This window comes from Peromyscus maniculatus, chromosome X (genome assembly GCF_049852395.1).
Source record: "Peromyscus maniculatus bairdii isolate BWxNUB_F1_BW_parent chromosome X, HU_Pman_BW_mat_3.1, whole genome shotgun sequence".
Classification (NCBI taxonomy): domain Eukaryota; kingdom Metazoa; phylum Chordata; class Mammalia; order Rodentia; family Cricetidae; genus Peromyscus; species Peromyscus maniculatus.
In genome coordinates this window covers 2,932,550-2,956,396 of record NC_134875.1, presented here as the reverse complement: position 1 = coordinate 2,956,396, position 23,847 = coordinate 2,932,550, and the positions used below count along the sequence as shown (strand labels likewise).

Sequence of the window (23,847 nt, the reverse complement as noted above, 5' to 3'; positions counted from 1 at the left end):
AAGGAAGCTCTCAATGGTGTGGTTGGGTCAGGGTCACCTAGGTGAGTAACTGGGTGAAAAGGCATCCTCTGGTAAGGTGAGTTAGGAAGAGTAATGCTTGAACCACAGCCCTTAGGTGTGTGGGGATCACAAGGAGGCTTGCGCAAGAGGGCCTGTGATGCAATGTGCCTGAGTCTGGCTTTAGCCTCGGACTGGACTAGGCACCTCTGGAAGCTCAGAGAAGAGGTTTGAGAAAGAGAAGGCCTGGGATGTCTGAGCCGGACAGTGTGGTAGAGGAGGGACTCATGATATCCAACATCTGCCCACCGTGTACTATTCAAGGCCAGACTGAACACCTGAGACCTCTGAGATAGAGCCACGGGCCATGGAGCAACAGGAGCGCCATTTAGAGAGAAAAGTAACGCGGAGCCCTCACGCATGTGCAACTGCTGTGCCCAAGTGTACAGTACATGTCTGTTTGACGAATAGCATTGCCCATCCCTCGAGTTTCACCTGAGCTCCCTTTGCGCATGCGTATACTATTGCCTCACGTGAGTGACCCATTGGACTGCTGGCCTCTGTCACACAACCATGAGCCTTCCTGTTCCAGCCAATCAGAGATAAGACACATAGGAAGATGGGCATAACTGGCTGTGGCTCTGGCCCAATGAAATGAAGCCAGGGGACATCCCTCAACGGGAAGGCAAGCATGAGTGGGCGGGGCGTGCTGGGCCCCTTGGCGCATGCGCAAAGTGCTGGTACCCACTGCGCATGCACAAGTGCTATTATGCCAGCCAATCAGAGAGCGTTATATTGGGAGGTGGGGCCAAACTAAGCGTGATCAACCTCTGAGTGGAAGGAGGCTGTCCGGTGGAGCCAAGGCACGTAAATGGGTGACGGGATTTTTGTTTGTTTTCTGGGGCTTTTTTGGGTGCTGTGGTGTGGCTCCAGGGGTGGTTTAGGGGCGTCAGGAAAGGTGAAAGCTCTTGACGTAGGACAGTGGGATCACAGAATGAGAGGGTCCAGGGTAGCCAGTGAGATGACTTCGGGAGCCTCACTTCCACTTTGGGCTGGAAGAGGCACCAAAGCCAATAATGAAAAGGGGTGATGAGGGCAGCAGGGCCCTAGAACAGTGGGCAGGGCAGAGTTAGTGGGCTGAGAGAGGGAGTGGGGACTTTCCACATCTGCCGGTTTTTTTGGTTGTTTTTTTTTTTTTTTTTTTTTTTTTAGCCGCCTTTGGGTCTAGACTGGACAACTGGGTCCGCCTGTGATGCTTCCACTGGCAATACCTCGACAGGCTGGGTAGTCCACTGGCAATACCTCGACAGGCTGGGCAGTCTGAAGGGGAGGAGGAACCCTGGCCACTTTGTGCAAGCATGTGCACAACAGCAGGACCCAAGTCAGGAATGGGTGATTGATGGGCAGGCCTCACAGCTTTGGGAGTGCCTGTAGGCAGCCTTGGTGCCCACGTAATGGTGTTTCAGCTAGTCAGAGATCCATTCCAGGAGATGGGGCCTCTCAGAGGAAGGTGGTGAAGTGTGGTCACCTAGGTGAGTGACTGGGTAATTAGCAGACTCAGTCGTGATCCCGGGGTCAGCCTGGATCCACAGCCCTTTGGGGAGGAGAGTGGGAGCTTGAGGCAGAAGGGTCAAGGTTTATGTGTGATGTGAAGTTTGCAAGACTCACTTTCACCTGGTAGTGAAATAGAACACCGAGAGCAGTGGAGGAAGGGGTCCTGAGGGTTTCGGGTTTGAAGAGAGCCGGGTGTGACAGTGAGGTGTAGAAGAAGAAAAAGAAGAAGAAGAAGAAGAAGAAGAAGAAGAAGAAGAAGAAGAAGAAGAAGAAGAAGAAGAAGAAGAAGAAGAAGAAGTGACCTTCCACGTATTGCTCCTTGTGTCCAGTTGGAGGCCTCAGTGGACATCTGGGTCTCGCTTACATGCGGCCATGGGCCTTGCCTGGACAGAAATGCCTCTCTGAAGGGGGTGGGGCAGGACTGGGCCCCTTCACCAACCAGCAGCTTCTGCATACAAATCCTACAAGTGCCAGTTTAAGCCACTTAATCCTGGGCATGTATGCCTTTCTAGACCGTCAGAGAGATGTGCATTGGGAGGTGGGGCCTAGATAGATATGACCACTCTCTGAGGAGAAGGAGGCTCCCAGGGTGGGAGAGTACCCTGGGTGGACGATTGGCTATTGGGGAACTCTGTTACGAGTCTCCCCAGTTGTGACAGGGATCAGAGAGGAGCCTTACATAGCTCATGTGGTAGGACAGTGGGGTCACAAAGAGGCAGGACGAAGGCAAACCTGTGGGGTGTTCACCTGCAAATGGGACTGGACAAGGCCCCAGAGGGCAAGGCTAGGGAGAGGTCATGAGGGCTACAGGGATTGGGAGGGCTGAGTGGGACAGTGTACGAGCTGGGAGATATGGCCTTGGTGACTGAGTAGGCCCTCAGCAAGTTGGAATTCCCAACCTGACACCAGCATTAGGTGCCTTGTTTTACAGGGGAGCGGCAGTGCCCAGGATTTTCCTGACCAAGGGTTGGGAAAGCAGCAGAGAGTAACGATCTTGAGAAGTGGTGCGTTGGGGAGCTCCACATTCTGGTAGAGAAATGGGACAGAACAGAACATTGGTGACATCCTCTTGCCCTCTCTTTGCTGCAGCACAAGTGCCAGGACACCTGGCCTCACCCTGTGGAGTCCCAGTCCCTGTTCCCATTGCTGTCTTGTAATTCCTCCTGGTGTCTGTAGTTCTAGGAGTCCTATCTAGCCCAAGAAGACTCTAGCCATGTCAAGCAGGGAAAGGAAAGCCACTGACAGTGCTGCCATGCGCCCAAGGCTGGATCCAAATCTCACATCAGATGACACCCAGAACCCAGATGCAATCACCCCAGGTGAAAAACAGATGGGCTCCTGTAGGGCTGTGTCCACCCCGGGGGACATCCTAAAATCTCTTGGCAGATGGAGCGCTGAGTGGATGAGGTGCATGGATTTTTCCTGGACCAGCGGGAGGTTTCAGATGCTAAAAACTGTTGCTCAAGCTTGTTTGTGGCTTTAGGTTGCCCTATCTTAAATTCCCACTCCACAGGAAACCTGCAAGGCGCATAAGGCCGTTCTTTCTAGTCAGCCTGCCTCTCTGGGAACACATGGGTCACAGTGACTCTCTGGAAGACCTGTACAGGCCCCTGCACCAACTGTTCCCAGACTCAAGCCCAAAGAGTTTTGCGTGCGTGCGTGCGTGCGTGCGTGCGTGCGTGCGTGCATGCATGTGTGTGTGTGTGTGTGTTTGTGTGTGTGTGTGAGAAAGAGAGAGAGAGACAGAGACAGAGAGACAGACAGACAGAGAGACAGACAGAGAGACAGACTGAGAGAGAGAAAGTGTAACCATTGCTATGGGATCTAGAAACCCCAAAATGAAGCTGTTTTCCATGGGGGATGATGGGAACAGCACACTTTGTTTCAAAATATTTTTCCTCTTCCTTTTTAATACAGTGGACAAAGGAGTCATTGATGTCAGTAGTGAGGACATTACTTCCTCTGGAAAAGAAGGGCAACAGGCCAGGTGATACGTTTCATTGTTTACCCACTCATAAAATAAATTTAGAAAAGTCTGGCTGGAGAAAGGGCTCAGTGGAAGAGTGGTTGATGGACAAACACAAGAACCTGAGTTCAGATCTGTAGCACCCACAGAAAAAACCATGCATGGCCACACACACTTTTTAAGCTCAGAACTGAGGGGTATGATGTGGCAGAGGCAGGAGGATTGCGGATGCTTGCTGACTGCCAGCCTAACAAAATAAACTGAGATTAAATAAATAAGTAAGTAAGTAAATGCAGCAGCCTGTAATGTGTATGCATCGCATGAATGTACTGGGTGCATTGAGCTTAAAGGCCTCAAAGCATTCATCCCGTAGTCAATCAGATGTTCAGTGTGGTAAGAAATGAAAGTCTCATGCCTCCAGCAGACTACAGGTCCTGTCATAGCATCTGTCTGACAGGAATAAGGTGGAGATGGAGAGAGGAGGACACCACACTTCTACCTCTGAGGTTGGCATGGGTGCACACATGCCCTTCCTCTGCACACAAAGAAATCTAGAAAAGTCAGTGCCTGCTCTTGAAATGTGAATTGTATGTAGGCTGTGTGGCACACTCCACTTCCTCCACTCACACTACAAAACGGCCTTTTGTATACATTAAAGTAAAAAATGCGATTTCTTTGCAGGAAGGAAATACAGGATTTATTTGAAGAATTTGAAGGTATGTTCTAGGAGATATTAGGAATTTGAGAAAACTGTTTGGCCCAAAGAAGTCCAAGGCGAGGGAGTTGTCACTTGGCAGACAAGAGAAGTGTGCTTACTACCTTGTTCTCAAGCACTCAGTGTCAAAATAGTATTTATTAGATTGCCAACTCTCTACCTCATGTTAACTGTCAATATGGAGAACATGGCACCGGCAGTGTGGATGCTTTTATTTATTCACTGTGAGATATTTGAAAACTATGAAATTATCTGTCGCCCAGGTTTTGATTCACACAAGTGATATGTCTGTTTTAAGTATCACATTTTTACTTCACTTGTTTGTATTCTAGTCTGGTTCTCTGTGTGTGTGTGTGGGGGGGCAGGTTGGTGAGGGCCAACCCCTCTTAAATAGATACCCACTGTTTAATGTGCAAAAAAAAAAAAATAGCACATGCAGTGGAAAGCTGAAGTCAGCACTGGTAGCCTGTGACCATTATATGATCAGACTGAGTCCTGCTTTAAATTGCTGTGTCAGATGTTAGTCACATGAACTGTTCAAAACAAAACAAAACAAAACAAAACAAAAAAGCATTGCAAACTTGACAACTGGCTGGGAGCTCTGTAGAGTTTTCTGATGGAGAGTCATATCTAGAAACTATTCAGGAATCAGGTTATAGGGATGTAGCTGAGTGGGAGAGCACTTGCCTAGTATGCTTAAGGTGCTGGGTTCCATCCCCAGTACCACACACTTTTCTACAAATCAATGTGGTTCCCCACCTTTAAATTATTCAGGGTGTCTACCTTGTCAAATTTGTCTAAAAACTTCAGTGGCTGCAATAATTACAGTATTTTCATCTCGCTGTGCAATAATCTCTGAGTCTTTGGAGAGCTTTGTAAATGGACTACTTTTGTGTTTTGCACAAAGCGACCCAACAGTCCCTCTGAATGTGTCCTTGAACTGGAGCACATCTTGAACTGGAGTACATTGATTAAATTTATACCTCATAAATGACGTCTCATAAAGAAATTACACACTGACTTGAACCCCTTTTTGTAAGTTTTGTAAGGTCCACTGTGTTTTGTATGTAATATATAGACACTGAAGCCCAGCTGTCCAATTCCACATCAAGGTCATTACCACAAATTCTTGACTGAAAGGAAGGAGGCAAATAATTTTATCATTGACAGATTGTTTCCATCTATTGATAACAAGTGTCTTTCCAAGTAGAAAACTAAAGTTGAGGGAACTGTACAGTAATTGTTAGAAGATTGTGTTTCAATACAGAGCCCATTAAGAACTTTCTTCAGGGAAACAGAGAAAGATTCACAGCGATCATCATGGCGTCTTTTGAAACCATGGAGCAGAAAGTTGAGGATGTCCTAAAAATCCAGTGCGAACAAAGGTACGGTTGTTGCTTCTGGGTGCTTTGATCCTCGCGAGACCCTTTGACATTTGGTTAGTAAGCATGATGGCAAGAGGTTGAGGAATAGCCGGGCCCCCCACTGGCCAGAAGCTCGGTTGGAAAATGTATTTGGCTTGGTTTTTCTGTATACAATAGACTTCCTTTAGTCTTATTATAGCCTCACATCATAACCGAAGTCAGCTGCATTTCCTAGGGATGAATTACGATGACCGTTCTGACACATGCAGTTGAATCAGTGCAACAGTAAGGACGGTGTATGCATCGCATGAATGTGCTGGGCATGATGAGCTTGAAAACCTCAAAGCATTCATCCTGCAGTCAGTCGATCATCTGTTCCATGTGACATAAATGAAAATCTCATGCCTCCATAGACATGCCTCTATGTCGCATAGATTTCAGGAGCAGTGTTTACTATGCAACTGTACCAAAATCCTCACTGGCACAATGTGAGGAAGAGTGGGTAGGCCTCCACAGAATTCTCTGATGGTAGTGGATGTGCATGCTCATTGGATCTGTTCTCGAGAAAGAGGAAATAAAGGAGAAGCTGTATGTGTCAGGAAGGTGAATACTTGTGGAATATTAATAGAATACTAATGATAATTCTCCATAAGTTTTCTAGAGCTCAGGCATTTGAAGTGACTTCTCTCTCAGCCAGGGAGGAACAAATACTGTCAGTGTAAGATGAAATAATCCACATGGGCTTCCTTTTCTCTGCCAGAATATTTTAGATGCCATTTCCCCATCCTCCACCGATAGTGTTAGTGAGGGCAAGTCAGTCGTGCTTCGAATGCACTTTCTTCACATTGTGATGGAATATCACTCTGTTCATTGCTATCATTCACAGGCAGAAACTTTATCAAGACTATTCTCTTCAGATTATGAATTTGAATAGGAAGTTATCCATGGATGCAGATCAAGTCAAGAAACAGGCAGAAAAACTCTCTGTGAGTATCAGCCTTAGCTTTGAAGGAATCCATTGTGTCAGCATCAGAAGTAGTAGGGCTTCCTGCAGCAAGTCTGGAGGGAAGGGACAGGACAAGAGCTTAGGGAGACAAGGATGGTGGTTGGTGTGATGAGGAGAGACTGGCCGTCTCCTCCCTCCACACACCCCCCCTCACCCCCCGGGCGTGTTCCTTTCCCTGCCAAGACATAGCAAGGTCAGTGATGGGTTAGGAGCAGTCATGGTGGGGGGATGAGAAGGCACTGCCTGGAGAGTACAGGAGAAGGTATGGGATTGTATCCTGAGAGGGAGCCCATCATGATCCACGACATACGGAGGGAGATGGAGATGCTGTCCAGTCCAGTGGTCAGGAGCATGGCCTCTGCAATCCCACCAGCTGGAATGCAGTCACAGTTCAGTCACTTGCTAGTTAACGCTAACTCGGGAAAATAATCTACCTCTGTGCCTCAGATTCCTAGAAGTGAAAGGAGAAGATACTTAAAGTGCCTATGTCACGGAAGTGTTCCAAAATATCACATCTAAACACTTTTAGATATGTATTCTTAGATCGGTCCAGGACAGTGTCTTACAGAATCCTTCCATGTTAAGCATGGCACTGTGGGCTCTACTCTCACTGGGAAGGACAAAATGGAGTGGGTTCCTATGTAGGGGAGTGGCAGATGGTCACAGGGGACATCTCACGGTAATTTCTATAAAAAACAGAGAGTTTGACAGCTATGGAGGCCTCTGATGGGTGGGTTTTCAAGTCTTCAGGAGCTAACAGGGATGTTTTGAATACTGTTAAGTAGGAACACTTTCCATTAAGTGAATGGAAACTTATCATTATTAAGGTTATTTTGTAGTATTAGATAACTCATGTAAAGTGGTCATTGTGTTGGTTAAAAAAAAAACTACAGTTATTTCATTCTCTATGTTTTGCATAAATACAATACAGAGTCATGATTCTGTAAGCTTTCTGTTTTTCTTCCCCTGAATTGTTCTTACACCTTGTATTGTCTTTGTTTGCAGAATATGTTTAACGAGCAACGAAAATTTATTCATCAGTCTCTGATTCTTCAGAAGAAGAGAATGGAAGGCTTTAAATCACTGTGTGAACAATACTTGGAGGTCTGTTGTACAGTCTGAGGAAGCAGCCTATACACAGGGCATTGAATACTCTGGCATTCTTTCCGTGCTCTTTGGAAAGTTACCCATAAACATCTTCCAGCATTTTCCTCATGGTGTCACTGTTCCATGTAAACCTAAGTACAAAATGAGTTTTTGCTTTTAGGATTCACTTCTGTTTGGCAGCATCATTCCAAGCAGGAAGTGCTGCCTTGGCGATCTCATCTAGAGTTGTTCATATTGTACAGGGCATTAACGCTTTTCAGATCGTCTCTTCTTGTCTCACAGTACGTTTTCCATTGGGTGGGTATGTGCACACAGGTACGCACACGTGTACTTGTCTGTGGGTCTATGTGTGGAGGCCAGAAGCCATCTGTGGGTATCTTCAGTCACTCTCCAGCGTATCCTTTTGAGACAGGACCGCTCACTGAACCTGGAACTTGCTCACCACTGTGGCCTGCCATGCCCCAGGTCAACATGTCACCATGCTTGGCTTTTAATATGTGTGCTGGAGAGCCGAAGTTGGCTTTGGCTTTTCCTACTTGTGGAGCAAGCTCTTTGCCCACTGAGCCTTCTTCCCAGACCCTACAATCCATTTTTAAGCAGAGCAGTGACAAGAATATATCGCATTTGCTCTTGCTTTATTTCCTCAGCCCACTTTGATTTTATACCATTGCATGACTGAAACGTGGTTTTATATGGCCAATTAGAGTTGTAAGACAGCTCCCAGATGCAGCACACAGTGGAAAAGTTAAGTAGAAGACTTAAGTAAGAGAGAGATTGTGAATTGCGAGTCACTCTCTGTAATAGGCCCATCCTTGTAAATTCTTCCTAGGCACATTGACCTATGCTATCTGCAGGTTTACAGCTATTTGCAGAAGAATTAAGTACTCAGCATTCTGGGTTGTATTTTTTTTTTTATTCTAGACTTGATGTGAACTGGCTTGTGTTCAAGTTGCTGTTAAAATTTTGTTCATCCCGAGTAATTAAGACAATCCAAACAATCTAGTTATAAGAATTCACCCCATGCTTTCTTATACTTATCCTCTACAACAGCCCCGCCACCCCCACCACACACACACACACACACACACACACACACACACACACACACACACACGCTCGCACACCGCACGCACGCACGCACGCACGCACGCACGCACGCACGCACGCACGCACGCACTGCCAGTATCTGTTCCTGCTGAAATGTCATGCTTTTGACAGCCCGGTGGCTCAGAACCTTGCTTGCCCATTCCAACATTAAGATCTTTGTGTTGTTCCTGCTTCTGTGTTTTCTGCATCACCAGCCTATGGAAGAGGTCCCGCAGAATTCTATAATCTCTCCCCACACACACACACAGTATTTAACAAAACCATTTAGATGTAGTATGTTTGATTACACTCAGCACTAAAGGGACTGTGTGGGTGGAAACCATGAGTTTTAATTTTGTGGTGTTCAGTGGTCATAGTACAGGACAAGCTACTCCATCTCCAGAAGAAGTGGGTGAGTGGCAGTAAATGAGCTCATGCCTCATGTTCTCCGTTTTCATTCGGTTTCATTTGCTTTTCTTCTTGCTGTGCAGGGAGAAGGATCCCAGGGTCTCACACATGCTAAGCAAGCACCCTTCCCCTGAGCCACCCTCATTGCTAATACCTCATGATTGAACATTCAGCAGAGGGTTGTGGGGTGGCAATGTCTGTGTCTCTTTGGTGGGTGTTTCGATCTCCGTGTTGTACATGCTGTATACTTGTTTTGGAATAATTAAACCATGTCTTTTACCGAATTTACTCGCTTTTAAATGTTGCTGTTCACATTTGTAAACCACGATGACATGGGGCTGATTTCTGAACATGTCTTTTCACTTTAGAAACTTGAGATACTGAGGGATTCTCGGGGAAATTCTGTGGCTGAAGAGCTGAGACGTCTAATAGCCACCTTGGAAATAACACTTCTGACGGTGAATGTAAGTACTCAGTCTTTCACGTCGAAAATGATGATCGAAGAGCACTACTTATTTTATCCCATTTAATATGTCCTTGTACTTAACAGCGCCAGCAAGAGAGTGCTGCTGCTCAACAGTCTCTCCTGGATCTGTTATTCTCATAATACTTTGAGGAAACGAAAGTCAATAGAAGGGGAGCGGTTGTTTCATGGAAATTCGCTGGGTGAAGCTCATTGACGTTTGCAGCTTCAGTGACTACATCTTCTTGCGTTCCCCTGTTCCTAAAGATAAACCCAAATAAACCCAAGGATTTGTGTGACAGCAGTCCAAAGATGTCTGTAGCAACCTCCAGCCCTCGGGAAGTAATGGCGAGGTTTTCTTTTCTTGGTAGCATCATAATTAACAGTTAGCACTGCGTTGATGTCGATACAGCGGGGTCTCATACCTCAGCATCACTTTCAGAAATCAGAAGGCACAAGAGTGGTCCATCCTTGTCATCTTCAGAGAAATAATTAAAGAAGACACACTCTTGCCATGACATTCTGCTATTAAATTTGTTCAGTCATGGAGCCTATGGGAATGACCATAACCTTCCAAAGGGAATGTGCCCTGTATACTTCATAAAAGACTGTGCCCCAGAATTAGTTAAACTGGTAGAATTCATTAAACCTCCCGAGTAAGAAAGATGTGAGTATTGTGACATAAGTTTGTGAAAATGTCACTTTCAGACAAAATTTACAAGGTCTTTGAATTAAATGGGGTCTGCTACCCAATGTCATCTGCCTGTCACATCTTAAGAGTTGATCCTTAGCACCTGTACAGCTCAGTTCCTCATAGTTTATGTATTTCGTCCTTTGCATGGATAGGAATAACTAGGAATGTTTTGTTTTTCAAATTTATTGTGCACGTAGTATGTGAGCATCAGTGATATACTGAGGTCTTCTGTACAGTTAAAGCTCTTGTCCTGTGATTTCCTTTGTATACACACACACACACACACACACACCTACACACACACCATGGGAAATCTTTACTTGGAAACATTTGATTTAATAAACATGAAATTGTTTCAGACTTGCTGGGATGAGTCATTTAATTGCCCTGCCTTCCTGACGTTTCATGCCTTTTAAAACAAAAATGGTCCCATGCCATGTAGAGGTGTGTTGTCACCCACGTTTCTGCATGGGGCCAGTTGTAGTCCTGACCACTTGTCTCATTGTGTCTTGTTGTGTAGAAGCACTGAAAACAGAGTGCGTTCAGCATCTCCCCTTTTCTACAAGTGGAATTCGTTCCAGTACAGTCAATGAGGGCTTCCCCTCTGGGATCACTTTACTTCTTAAACTTTGAATTATCTGGGGGAACTTCCCTGCTTTGTGCAAAGTATGTGTGGGTGTATGGACCTTTAGTAATATTTCCAGCTTTGAATATCTCCTACCTGAGATATTCTGACGATCGATACCAAATGATAAATACATTACCATAGTGGTGAATCCTGTATGATTCGAGTGTGTGCGTGTCTCTGTGTGTGTGTGTGAACACTTTGGTATGTGGAGCAGGTGTATGAGTTTGTATGTGTAGCACACATGTGAGAATACATGAGAGAGAGAGAGAGAGAGAGAGAGAGAGAGAGAGAGAGAGAGAGTGTGTGTGTGTGTGTGTGTGTGTGTGTGTGTTTGTAAATCTTTTGGTATGTGGTGCATGTGTATATGTGTTCATATGGTAGGCACACCTGTGTGTGAATGCATGTGCACACTTGTGTGTATGCGCGCTTATGCCCACAGGGGGTGCACATATGCCACCACACGTGCTTTGGCATGTAGAAGCAAGAGATATTTCAGGTATCTACCTTATTTTGAGACAGGGTATCTCTCTGAACATGGAGCTCATCGATTGGGCTAGAGCGTCAGGCCATTGAGCTCCAGGAATCCACCCTGTCTCTACCCTCCAGTGCTGGTGTTACACTCACTTTGGGGCTGAGATTTTTATTTTTTTGGATTTATTTCCCTTATTTTATTTATATGTATGTGTGTATGCCTCTATGTACGTATGTGCAAATGTGTTCATTCAGGTGCCCGTGGAGGGTGTCAGACCCCCTAGAGGTGGAGTTATCAGTCAGTCTCAGGCCACCTGACAGGTGCTGGGATTTGAACTCGGGTCTTCTGCAAGAGCAAAAAGTGCTCTTAACCATTGAGCCATCTCTACAGAACCCTGTGCTGAGGTTTTCAAAGGCTTCTAGGGAATCTGAACTCAGGACCTCATGCTAGTTCAGCAAGCATTTTACCTGCAGAGCCATCCCACCAACCCCATGTATACATTTGTTTCTTAGGAGCCTGAACTCAGATATTTTATCCGTTCCTTGTACACACCGATGATGCATACAGAACACATTCTGACAGCTCTCATTATTTCATGTGAGGCATCTAAACTTTGTAGATGTGGGTCTTCCTCCCTGGGTACACCTCAACTCCTATCACAGTATCCCAGGCTGTTGGGAGCAGGCAGGTCCTTTGTGCCCATGGATCTCCATGGAAACCAGGAATGTTAAGGATGCAGAATTGTCTTTTCAATAGAAAAGATGTAAAACCTGTTCTTCCATCCAGAAAGCTGGGAATTGGAGGTGATTAATAGCCTGGTGATCTGCACTCTCTGTTGGGCCTGACCATATCAAACTCCTACAAACAGGACCAGAAGTAGCTAATAATCTAAAGGGCCCCAACAGCCAGGGGCTCCCACAATCGGGACCAGATATACCTAAGAGTCTAAATGACCCTTACATTCCTTGTACAGCCAGGGGCTCTCTTAAGCTCTGACAAGCAGGACCAGAGATACCAAAAAGCCCAAATGACCTTCACATCCCTTGTACAGCCAGGTGCTCCCACAAGCTCCCACAGCCAGGACCAGAGATACCTAATAGCCCAAATGGCCTGACATTTCTTGTATAGCCAGGGGCTTCCCTAAGCTCCCACAACCAGATCCAGAGATACCTAATAGCCCAAATGACCCTTACAATCCTTGTACAGCCAGGGGCTCTCCCCAGTTCCCACAACCTGGACCAGGAATACACAACAGCCCAAACGACCCTTACATTCCTTGTACAGCCAGGGTGATGGGGGGGATGTCTTTCTGTAGGCTGTGAATTTGTGTTGCTCTGATTGGTTGATTAATAAAGCCATTTGGCCTATGGCAAGGTAGCTTAGAGGCAGGAGGGAAATTCAAGGGGAGAGACAGGAAGAAAGGAGGAGACGCCAGCCCACCGTCCAGGGAGCAGTATGTAATGGCACACAGGTAAAGCCACAGAACACGTGGCGACATATAGATGAACAGAAATTGGCTGAGTTTAAGTGTAAGAGCTAGTCAGTGGTAAGCCCAAGCTAATGGCCGAGCAGTTTTAATTCATATTAAGCTTCTGTGTGTTTACTTGGGTCTGAGCAGGTGCACGACTGCGGGACCTTGGGACCGGGCAGGACACAGAAAACCTTCAGTTACACCAGGGCTCCCCTAAGCTCCCACACCAGGACCAGAGATACCTAAGAGTCTAAATGACCCTTGCATTCATTGTACAGCCAGGGGCTTCCCCAGCTCCTGCAACCAGGACCAGAGATACCAAATCGTCCAAATGACCCTTACCTTCCTTGTACAACTATGGGCTTTCCCAACCTTCCACAACCAGGACCAGAGATACCTAAGAGTCTAAATGACCCTCATATTCCTTGTATCCAGGGGCTCCCCCAAAGTCCCCAAACCTGGAACAGAGATACCTAATAGGCCAAAGGACCATTACATTCCTTGTACAGGCCGGGGTCTGTAGTGGGTAGCCATTCCAGCTTTGATCTGGAAGTTCCAACCCCCATTGAGGCTTCATTAACAGTCACACCTACAAGGCAGGGCCAAGGGAGGACCCTGAAGACCCGAGATCCGGATGGGCTGGCCTTCTTGGTTCCTGGACCCTGGACGCTGGAGAGAACACTGCTGGACTGTGCTATGCCTTTCCCTGAGTCAGTAAACTATCCATTTATTTGTAAGTTACCCCACAAAATAAACCTCCCTTTTAACTACGTGAGTCATCCCAAACTGGAGCTCCTCAGAAGGGCCTTGTCTGACCAAGACTGGGATCCCTCTCTTATTTTCTCCCTTCCCAAGGGCCCAAGAGCTACCTCTTGTAATTCCCTCACTCTTTGGGTAACCTTTACAAGGGATTACCCAGTAGGGTGGCCCTGCCCTATTCTGGCACAAGATAGTCATAGGACACTACAAAGCACAGCAAAGAATACCTCACCAACCCTGGGAAACATAGTCACAAGTGACAACAGGAGTAGAACATTACAGCACAGTCCCATGTTAAAGTCACTGACCAGTCCCTTGTCAACGTCCTTGCTTCCCACTGGCTGCCAGGACTGAGCCTGGGGATTCTGGGGAGCACCTGATCAGGTAACAACACACACATCTGCAGGAGAACGAGCAGCAGGCTGGTCTAGATGTACACCAGGAAAACAGACAAGGAGTTCACAACACTGGTGGGAGAGGAGCTAGCATGGCCTTGGCTGGCACAGAAGCTCACAACATGTGCCAGGGTGTAGAGGTGACCCTGACCAGGTAGTCAGGGCTTCCAGCTGCTCAAGTTAACACACCTCACTCACAGCTTTGTACAGGATCAATGGGTCGTGGATAAGCACACAAGGTGGGAAGGGACTGGTTGGACAGCTGGGTCAGTATGAGGCTGAAAGATAAGAGAGGTGTTCCAAAGCAGAGAGTAGCCTGCCTCAGGATAGCATTGGGGAGGGGGCATCCATGTTGGGAGAGCCAGGCAGAACCCTTGAGATGGCCTCTTCTGTAACTTCCACCCTTGTGGTATGGGTGACAGATGGAGGATGGCACCTCGGCAGCACTGCCTGGCCATCCTCCCAGGTTGGCGGGGTTTGGGGCCAGCCTTGGCAGCTGCCTGCCCAGTTGTATTCACCAGGCTCCCCCTGCTTGCTTTCTGGAATTCTCCAGCAGCCCTGGACAAAAGAGAGCAGAACAAACTACCCTCGCCCCCCCCCCCCAAGTCCTCTTGCTGCTCTTCTTCCACCTCCTGTTCACACAAAGTCTGTTCTGCACACTCAAAGGCTCTCAGGCCAGCTGAGAGCATGAATCCTATGGTGCTGGGTGCACACCCCCAGCTTGGGGCTCTTCTTGGGCACTGGTGTCTTTTCCTGCTCACAGTCAAGGTGTCCAGAAGGAAACTGCCTCTGAGTTGGCACTGGCCTCCCGGAGCCTTTGGGTCCAGGGACCCAGGGGTTTCACTCACGAAAGGACTCAAGGGTACTGCCCTCATGGGGCTCCCCTAGAGCAGTGTAGATGATCCTGAAGACGGGCTGGATCCTGCGGCCTCCTCTCCGGAGCACTGTCTCCCTGCCTTGCTGCGCTTCCCCCCAGGCATTGGTTCTCTCTGGCCAAGACAACCCTGTGACTGCTTCCTCCACATGTAGATTGGAGGTTGCTAGGTTTCTTAGATCTACACCCTCACTGTCTTCTGCCTCTGCTTTCCTGATGTCCCCATCTGAGTCCTGTGGCCCCACGCAGCTGCAGCCGTTCCTGGCTTCCTTTTCTGATACATACTAGAGGCCTTGCATCTGGTCATTACTGAGCTTAATGTGGTATACTTTTGCTTGTTGGGGTTTTCTCCAGCTGGCGTTGGCTTAGGGGACTTTACCTGTGTCCCACTAAGGTCCCCTGCCATTTCTCTGACCTGCTCGTCATCCTCTTTCAAATATCTCTTTTGTCTCCTTGGCTTATGGGAACAATGGTTACCCTGTTCCCTGGATCCTACTTGGTCTTGGGCTTGGGATGGTTCTCCTCCCAAACCCAGGCCCTGTTTCCCATCTCCATTACAGCCTGTATCTTCTGCTTCACTAAGGGCCAGTTGGAGGAGTTAAAGCAGTGTACTCTGATGTGGCCATCTTCCCAGCAACTATAACAGAATGTGTCATAATTGTGCTTTCTTGTACCTTGAGACCCATCCCTGGGCACACCTCCCCTTCAGTGCTGGCCTCTGCCCCTCCGGGGATAGGAACCTTGGTAAGGCCTTGTCTCAAGACCACTGCCAAAGGCAGGAACAAATCTCCCTGCTGCCTACATTAGATGGACTTGGGTCTAACTCCAGCCCTTGTAGGCACCTCTTCTCTGGACCCCTAGTAGCCTCTCACTCCTCCTCATGGTAAAAGCTTCACCAGGTGTAGCAGGAATCTTAAAAGTTCTTATTAATAAAATCAAACCCGAGGCCAGTTATTGGGGTGAATACTGGAAGGTCAGAGAGACAGAATAAGCCACAGCTATCTCACCTCGCCGGATCCTCAGCTGGTCCTGTTTCCTCAGACTGGAGGCCTGCTACAACAACCAGGGCCATGAAATTAGGTGGCTTCCTGTGCTGTTTCATCATCTAAGTTTCTCTCGAAGTTTTTCAGTAAGGATGGCGCCACCTAAGATTTTTTTCAGGTGGGTATGATTCACATTCCTTCATGGGATTGCATATTTCTCTAGGGCTTTTTGGATCAGGGTCTCCAAACGCACCACAAAACTAGAAACTTTCTCTCCTAGTTCCTGATAAGCCTTACAAAATTTCAGCTGGGCAATTTTTCGGTTTTCCACGGGCCCAAATACCTGCTGCAGAGCCTCCAGGCACTCCTTCATTGTGTTGGCAGCATTGTTGATATGGAGCACATTGACCACTTGTAGAGCAGGACCTTGCAAGCATTCCATCAGCCTCCACCTCGTCTCCACTTCAGGCACCTGCCAATCTGTAACATCTCAGTGGTGTGCTCAAGCCAGGAATCAAAGGCCAATAACCCTGGGATTGCCATGGTGTTCCCAGAAAAGACTCCCAGTTCTCGGTACAGCATTCGCTCTAGCAGAGGCTGCCTCACTGCACTGAGAGTCTGAGCCCAGGCCCAGAAATCTGCTGATATAGCAGTTTTGGTAGGTGAATAATTCGAGTATGTCCCAGGGACCCTGTTCATGTCTGACAATGTGCGCCTCTCTTCCTCTAAGAAGTGGTTCAGTGTATTAAGGAATTCATTATCTGAATTAGGAGGTTTCACCATCACTTCCCAGAGCCCACCCTTTCCTTGTATTTCCCTAGGCACTAAAGCATAGTCAAAATCACGTGCAAGTTCCACCAGAAAGGCCTGGGCGTTCTCCTCCCTCCTAAACATCCTGCCAATGATCCTATATCTTCCCAGATGCCTGAGAGCTTCTTGCAGAGTCTCCTCAAATTCATCCTCACTACAGTCCTTGGGAATCCCCAGGATCAGCATAGACCTCTGGGGGTTCAGATGCTCCGCGCTCCCTACACCAGTCCTGCAACTGCTTCAGTGGCATGGCTCCAATTTCAAAGGATTCTAATGTAGGGGGTGAAGAGTTGAGTGGAGGCCAGAGGTCAGCCTCAGGTATCATTCCTCAGGAGCTTTCTACATCATTTTCTCAAACAGTATCTCTCATTGGCCCTAAAATTCAATGAGAACACAAGGCTAGCTGGCCAGGGAGATCCAGGAACCCACTTGTCTTTGCCTTTTCAAAGCTGGAATCAAAAGTGAAAGCCACCCTGTCTAGCTTTTCACATGGGTGCTGGAGATCAAACTCAAATACTTATGCCTTCAGGCCAAGCGCTTTACACACTGAGGTAAGCACCTCACCCTGGCAATGTGAATTACTAATAAACCTTTGCTGGTTGAAGACTGATTTATATTTCTTAATTTGAAAGTTAGCATAAAACCACTGGAACTAGACATTTCTTGTCCTGAGACAACGTTAAAAGACTAAACAGTGTTGTCGAGTATTATTTTAAGATGTGTTACATTTTTTATGCCATGGAACATTTGTTTAATGATGCAAAGATGTGTTGCATTCCTTTATGTTGCATTTGTTTAACTCTGTGAGGCTGTGTTACTGTGCCTGTCTAAAACACCTGATGATCTAATAAGGAGCTGAGCAGCCGCCAATAGCGAGGCAGGAGAAAGGATAGGCGGGGCTGCCAGGCAGAGAGAATATACAGAAGGAGAAATCTGGGAAGTGAAGACCAAGGGATGAGAAAAGGAGGAGAGGAGGACATCAGGGGCCAGGCACCCAGCTACACAGCAAGCCGCAGACTATGAAGTAAAGAAAGGTATAGAGAAATAGAGAAAGTAAAAGCCCAGAGGCAAATGATAGATGGGATAATTTAAGAAAAGCTAGCTAGAAACAAGCCAAGCTGAGGCCAGGAATTTATAAGTAATAATAAGACTCCGTGTGATTTATTATTTAGGACCTAGGTGGCGGGCTCCCCAAGGATTAAGAGTAAAAAAACAACCAACTACGAAACAGTCTTCTTCCTGGTTTCCTTTTACCCACGGAAAGGATTAACTAGGACCAAAGAGCCACCAAGTATTTCCTTGTGGTATCTGCACATGTCTGAACAGTCTGCACCCCATGACCACACCACGGGAAACAAGCTCTTGAGGAATCTGTTAGCTATATTTGAGCTAACTGATTAGGAAATAGTGGGGCTTCCCATCCCCTCAATTTCATGCATTGGCATGGCTCAGCAAGTTAGATCTTTAAAACCTTTCCAGTGTCAAGCAATGGAATTTTGGAGGAATTCCTGAGGTTCGCAAATGGTTGTTCACTTAAGGAATGTGGGAACTGGCATTCTGCTAGACTTCTAAATTAAAGAACAACAAAAGCCAAGTCAGTGAATGTCCTGTTTCCTCTACAACCTTTAGGCTTACTCTAATTACCATTTCCAAAGGAGCAGCCCTCATCTTAAAATTTGCTCTGCTTCTCAAAATCTACAATAAGTTCCAGTAAGGCTGACAGCTAAAAGTGTAGACACCAACTTGGAGGCCACTATGTTCAATGAAAGGGGCAAGACATGAAAGAACAAATAATTGAAGATGCAACCCAGAGGTCCTATGGTACAACCTGCCCCCCCAGCCCCCCCCCCCCCCCCGGCCATGGAGACAGAAAATAGATAGATGACTACTGGGAGGTTCATGTCTAGAGGAGAAAGAGCTCTAGTCTGGGGAAAAGAAGGAAAAAAAATTCCATAGATGAAGGATGATATTGTTTGCATGACATTGTGAATGCCCTAGGTGCTGATGAACTATACATTTAACTTGCTAAGAAAGTACAACTTTGTTTATATAATTCATTACAACAAAATCCTTTCAGGGGCTGGAGAGATGGCTCAGTACTTAAGAGGACTGGTTACTGTTTCAGAGGACTGACAGTACCCACAAGGAGGCTCACAAACTTCTGTAACTCCAGTTCCAGTGGATCAGACACCACTTCCTTTCTGTTCCTGACCCTTTACTCTTTCTTGCCTCTAACATGGAATGCTCCTGCCCATCATCTCCAAATCTACACATGCAGCCTACATTTCTCCTTCTTTTTCCCTATGCCACTTTCTGCTCAAAATTCTTGGGGGTGAAAGGAAAGCATCTCACAGTTTCCTATTATTTCACAAATTCATGCTCACAGTTTTTTCTCTTTCTCTTCCCTCACAATGAACACACACACACACACACACACACACACACACACACACACACACACATACACACACACACAGAAACAAAACAAAACAAACAAACAAACAAAAAAAACATCTGATGCCTGGGGCTGGGTCAGGATCTCACCATCTCACCTTTATTTAGTCTATCAGAAAAGATTTGGGCACAGTATGTCTCAAAAATATGAAACATGATCAAATGGTAGCAGACAATCCAGGTCAGAAGAAGGCAACATCTTACCTCTCTAAGTAAGAATTTCTTACTCTTTTTCTCTGAGTAAGGAAAGAATTCCAGCTGACCTCCGAACAGACTGTCAGGAGCCCATCAGTCTTGTCCTCTTTCTCTGGGTCATCCATTGAGAAGTTCAGAGTCTTTGAAGGAATTTCTGAGTGGGGGCCAGGAAAGCAGAGACCCTGAGTGACTCTGGCTCTTCCTGCAGCAAGCATACAAGCATATACAACAAAAAATGCCCACACTGATTGGGTAGTCCCATTAGGTGAAGCAGCACCATCATCTGAGTATCCTCTTCAAGGGCACCAGAGTCCAAAATGAGACTAAAGACTCAGCAGTGCATTGGGTAAATGTTAGCCGAAATCAAAGGAGTAATTGAGAGGAAAGGAGGCAGAAACCCTGGCCCAAGGTTACATCTGAACTAGTCCATACCAAGCTCTACAGTAGAAGTACTCCACAGAACACTGTGGAGCTGTGCAGCACAGTGAGGCTACCAGTAAGCCAAGCATGGCTCTAAGGTACTGGACACTCGGCCAGTCTGTGTTGAGATGTGCTATTCAGGCCAGATACATACCAACTTCAAAGAGTTAGTGCGAAAACTTGAACAAAAAACTGTTCTTGATAACATTTTGTATTGATCACATGTTGAAAGAAAACATTTGGATTTGTTAGGTAAAATAAAACACATTTTTAATTCGTTTCATCAGTTTGTTTTTTTACGTGATAGAAAATCTGTTAGATTTTAAAGCTAATTCCCTCCTGGTCGACCCCAACCTGAGAGCTGATTAGCTTTTGTGTGTTATCTTAACGTTTCCCTACCTTCCCATCTGAGGAGTGGTCTCGCATCAAACCCTTGGTCCAGTAATGCACCTGCACAGAGCTCTTTAGGACCAAAGGATTGGGAATTGCGTCGGGGATTTAGCTCAATGGCAAAATACTTGTCAAGCAACTGAGAAGACCTGAGTTCAAATCCCCAGAACTGACAGAAAGCCAGATGCTTAGAAGCATCACTGTTCTCCTCAGGCAAGATGGAAAAGAATCCTTAGAAACTGGGTCAGCAGGGAGAACAAGGAACAGATCCTGTCTCAGACAAGGAGGAAGGTGACTGCCACAAGAACTCCATTCACACACGCACACACGCACACGCGCGCACGCACAAACAGACACACACACACACACACACACACACACGCACGCACGCACGCACGCACGCACGCACGCACGCACACACGCACTCACGCACCCAAGCAGACACGCACGCACACACCCACACACGCACCCAAGCAGGCACACACACACACACACACACACACACACACACACGCACGCACGCACGCACGCACGCACGCACGCAAGCACGCACACAATCCGCATGCGCGGATTTGGGCCTAGGGTCAAGAGGCACTGGCTACAATCCTGGGATGCAGTCTGTGAGTCTCGGAACCACACTCTGGTCTTCTTTATGCCATTCTTGGGCACCTAGGTCTGGTAGTCACTACGACAACCCAGCCAAACAGCTCACCACTGTTTACACATCCTGCCTTAAGATCTGAGTTCTGAAGTTGTCCTGAACTCTGAGGGGCGATCCCCTAGGGTACGGACCCCTACCGCGTGAATGCTCCCCACACAATCCCCATCCTCTCCCATCCATGACCAGAACAGCAGCCACTTCCTCCATTGCCACCTTAGAGGGAACCTTCCCTTGGACCCAGGAGTCGCATTTCCTAGCCTAGCCAGTGGCTCAGTTTCCTGCACAGCGGAAAAAGAACTGTTATTCACCCCTTTAAGGCCCATTAGGTGCTCCGGTGCGTTCTGGGAGTTGTAGTCCGCTGTCCAGGCGCAGGCCCAGATCTACCCATGATCCTCCCCCTTAGGGGCGTGGAGTTGCGCACTCTGGAGACAGTCTCATTAACCAGAGATACTGCCAAGCTATTTTCGGCAGCTTGAGGAGCAACAGGAAGCCCACGGTATGAATGCTGGCTTATTTTTTTTTTTTAAACTCACCACCTCTGTCCCCTACAAGTGATGTGTTCATGGATAGTAGAGGACAGAGTGAGGATACAGGATGTTAACTCCTGCTTCAGCTCTGAGTTGGGTCAGGCACTCCCTGGTCCCAGAGTGGAGCATAGGATCCAAATGGAAATAGTACCTGTCCTCGTAGAGTTTAACGATTACAAACCGATTACAAACCGAGTGAGGGCACTGGCTAGGATGAGAGTAACCTTTGATGCAGCAATATCTGGATTAAGCAGGTCTCGCCTCCACGGAACCTGACTCTCGGTTTCTGGGATAGGGACCAGCTGCACAGAACTCTACATTGCTTTAAGGACCATCATTAATAACACCAGTGGCCCACTATCCATGTCCCCAACCTCCTGAGTAATGCAACACAAACTCAAAGATGGGTAGCTTCTACTTTCCAGGTTGTTTTCAAACTGTGAATGTCTCTCCACATTCATCACTGCCCCCATGCTGTACGTCCAGGGATCTATAAATGGGGTTTAGACCAGTGGTACAATTTTTGCCAAGCATGTGAGAGAACCTGGATTCCAGCCCCACCACTATCAAAAGTGAGGGGCATGTGCCTCATGTGCAAATATGTTCTCAAATTTAGGGTTTCTAATGAATTTAACTTTCCTGGAGTTTCATATTCTGATTCTACATGCTTGAAACCTGGCGGCTTCCTCCTGTGGACTCCCAGTTCCTTCCACAGCTCCTGTTTCTCATCTTTCCAAAAGAAAAGCATACTCCTCACTCACTGTGTAATATGTATGTTGAAATACTTAAATGCATCAGCTCAGGACTTAAAAATCAAAAAGGCCTACCAGCAATGGGTTCTAGAGTCTTTCAAGATAAAACAAAGCATTTTTAGAAGAAAATACATGTGAGGAAAGAAGGATAGAAATATAAATACACTGAAGCAAAATGTGGATGTGAAATTTCCAAAATAAGAAAGAGCTTAGTTCTATGTTTTAAACAAGAGTATCAAGTTTCCACCCTTTGTCTCTCTGTCTCTGTCTCTGTCTCTCTCTCAGACACACACACACACACACACACACACACACACACACACACACGACACACCACCCATCACATCACATTACTCATTGAGGGACACTTGGATTGATTCCGTGGCTTGGTTATTGTGAATACTATACAAGTGCACATGGGAACATGGCAATTTCAACATGGTGCTGATTGTATATGCTTTGCACATAGACTCAACAGAAGATTGCTGGGTCATATGTTAGTTCTAGTTTTAACTATCTGAGGGATGTTTATACTATTTTTTCTGTAATATATGACATCCCCATAAACAGTGAAAAATACCTTGGTTTTCTTCACAGCCTCTCCAGCACTTGCTATTTGCTGTGATATTTTATTTTATTTTTTAAATTTTCATATATTTTGATCATATTCTTCCCATCCCCCCAACTCTTCCCAGATCCCTGCTTTCAAACTGTGAAAGTCTCTCCACATTCATCACTGCCCCCGTGGTGTATGCCCTTAAAAAGCAAAACAAAATCCAAACCCAAACAAAACAAAACAAGCATAAACAAAAACCAAGAAGTCTGTTTTGTTTTGGCCATTTACTCTTGAGCCTGGGGCCTGCCCTGCAGTGTGATTGATATACCCACTGTCATTCCATTAATGAAAACTGATTTTCTTCTCCCAGCAATTATCAATTGCAAATAGCTTCTTGGTTAGGGGGTAAGACTTTGTGCACTCTTCACCATCTCCTAGGATTTTGTCTGGCTTGAATTTGTGCAGGTCTTTTGTATGCTGTCACAGTCCCTGTGAGTTCATATGTTCATCAGCTCTGCTCTGTTGTGTTTTTAATAGTAGTCATCCAACCCACCTAGGGTAGTCTCACATTGTGGTTTTGGTTTGCATTTCCTTAATGACTGGTGATGTTGAGCACATTTTCATACACTTGCTGGCTACACCATCTACTGAGCTCCTTTGCCCATTTTTAAATCAGAGGATTTGGGAGTTCTTGTTTGCTTCCTTGCTTTTTGCTACTGAGTTGTGCTAATTCATTGATATTTGAGACATTAAACCCCCACCCCCATGTGGTTTATAATTCACAAATGATTTTCTCCAATCCAAAGATGGTGGTTTGTTTGGTTGAATATTTCCTTTTGCTATATGTAACACATAGAGTGAGGGAACCTTTTATGCTTTTGCTGCCTAACGTTTTGATGTGATAACTAAAAAAATGCTCCAAGAACAATGTCAAGGTCAAAATTCTTTCTTCTACACATAGATGCATAGTTTCCTGAGTGCTGTTTGCTGAAAAGACTATACTTTCCCCAATTGTGGTATTTTGGGGCACCTTTCCCTGAAAATCAGTTTTCTGTGGGTGTGTGGACTAGTTCCTTGTCTCCTTTTCCCATCCCATTGATACCCACCTTGATACCAATGCCATACTTTGTTTGTTTGTTT

At 46.4% G+C, this 23,847-nt stretch overlaps 2 protein-coding genes across 3 annotated transcripts; one reads left to right on the top strand and one right to left on the bottom strand.

Annotated features, from left to right (window-relative positions):
• Nucleotides 1–801: 801 nt before the first annotated feature.
• On the top strand, nt 802–10,424 carry LOC143270967 (X-linked lymphocyte-regulated protein 3A-like). 2 transcript variants are annotated; one of them, XM_076562483.1, is made up of 9 exons: nt 802–860; nt 2,728–2,870; nt 3,469–3,538; nt 4,199–4,233; nt 5,500–5,617; nt 6,483–6,582; nt 7,608–7,706; nt 9,572–9,667; nt 9,754–10,424. In XM_076562483.1, the coding sequence occupies exons 2-9, from the start codon at nt 2,765–2,767 to the stop codon at nt 9,808–9,810; spliced, it is 681 nt and encodes a 226-aa protein (XP_076418598.1). In that variant the 5' UTR covers nt 802–860; nt 2,728–2,764; the 3' UTR covers nt 9,811–10,424. The 2 variants fall into 2 exon arrangements, with proteins under 2 accessions (XP_076418598.1, XP_076418597.1); XM_076562482.1 differs by having other exon boundaries at nt 9,572–9,856.
• A 5,027-nt stretch (nt 10,425–15,451) lies between these two features.
• Nucleotides 15,452–17,002, bottom strand: Pnma3 (PNMA family member 3). The gene is given in 6 exon segments (XM_076562889.1): nt 15,452–15,746; nt 15,748–15,849; nt 16,003–16,066; nt 16,069–16,422; nt 16,425–16,968; nt 16,970–17,002. Coding segments are annotated over 6 exon segments (1,392 nt in total).
• Between the last annotated feature and the right edge of the window lie 6,845 nt (nt 17,003–23,847).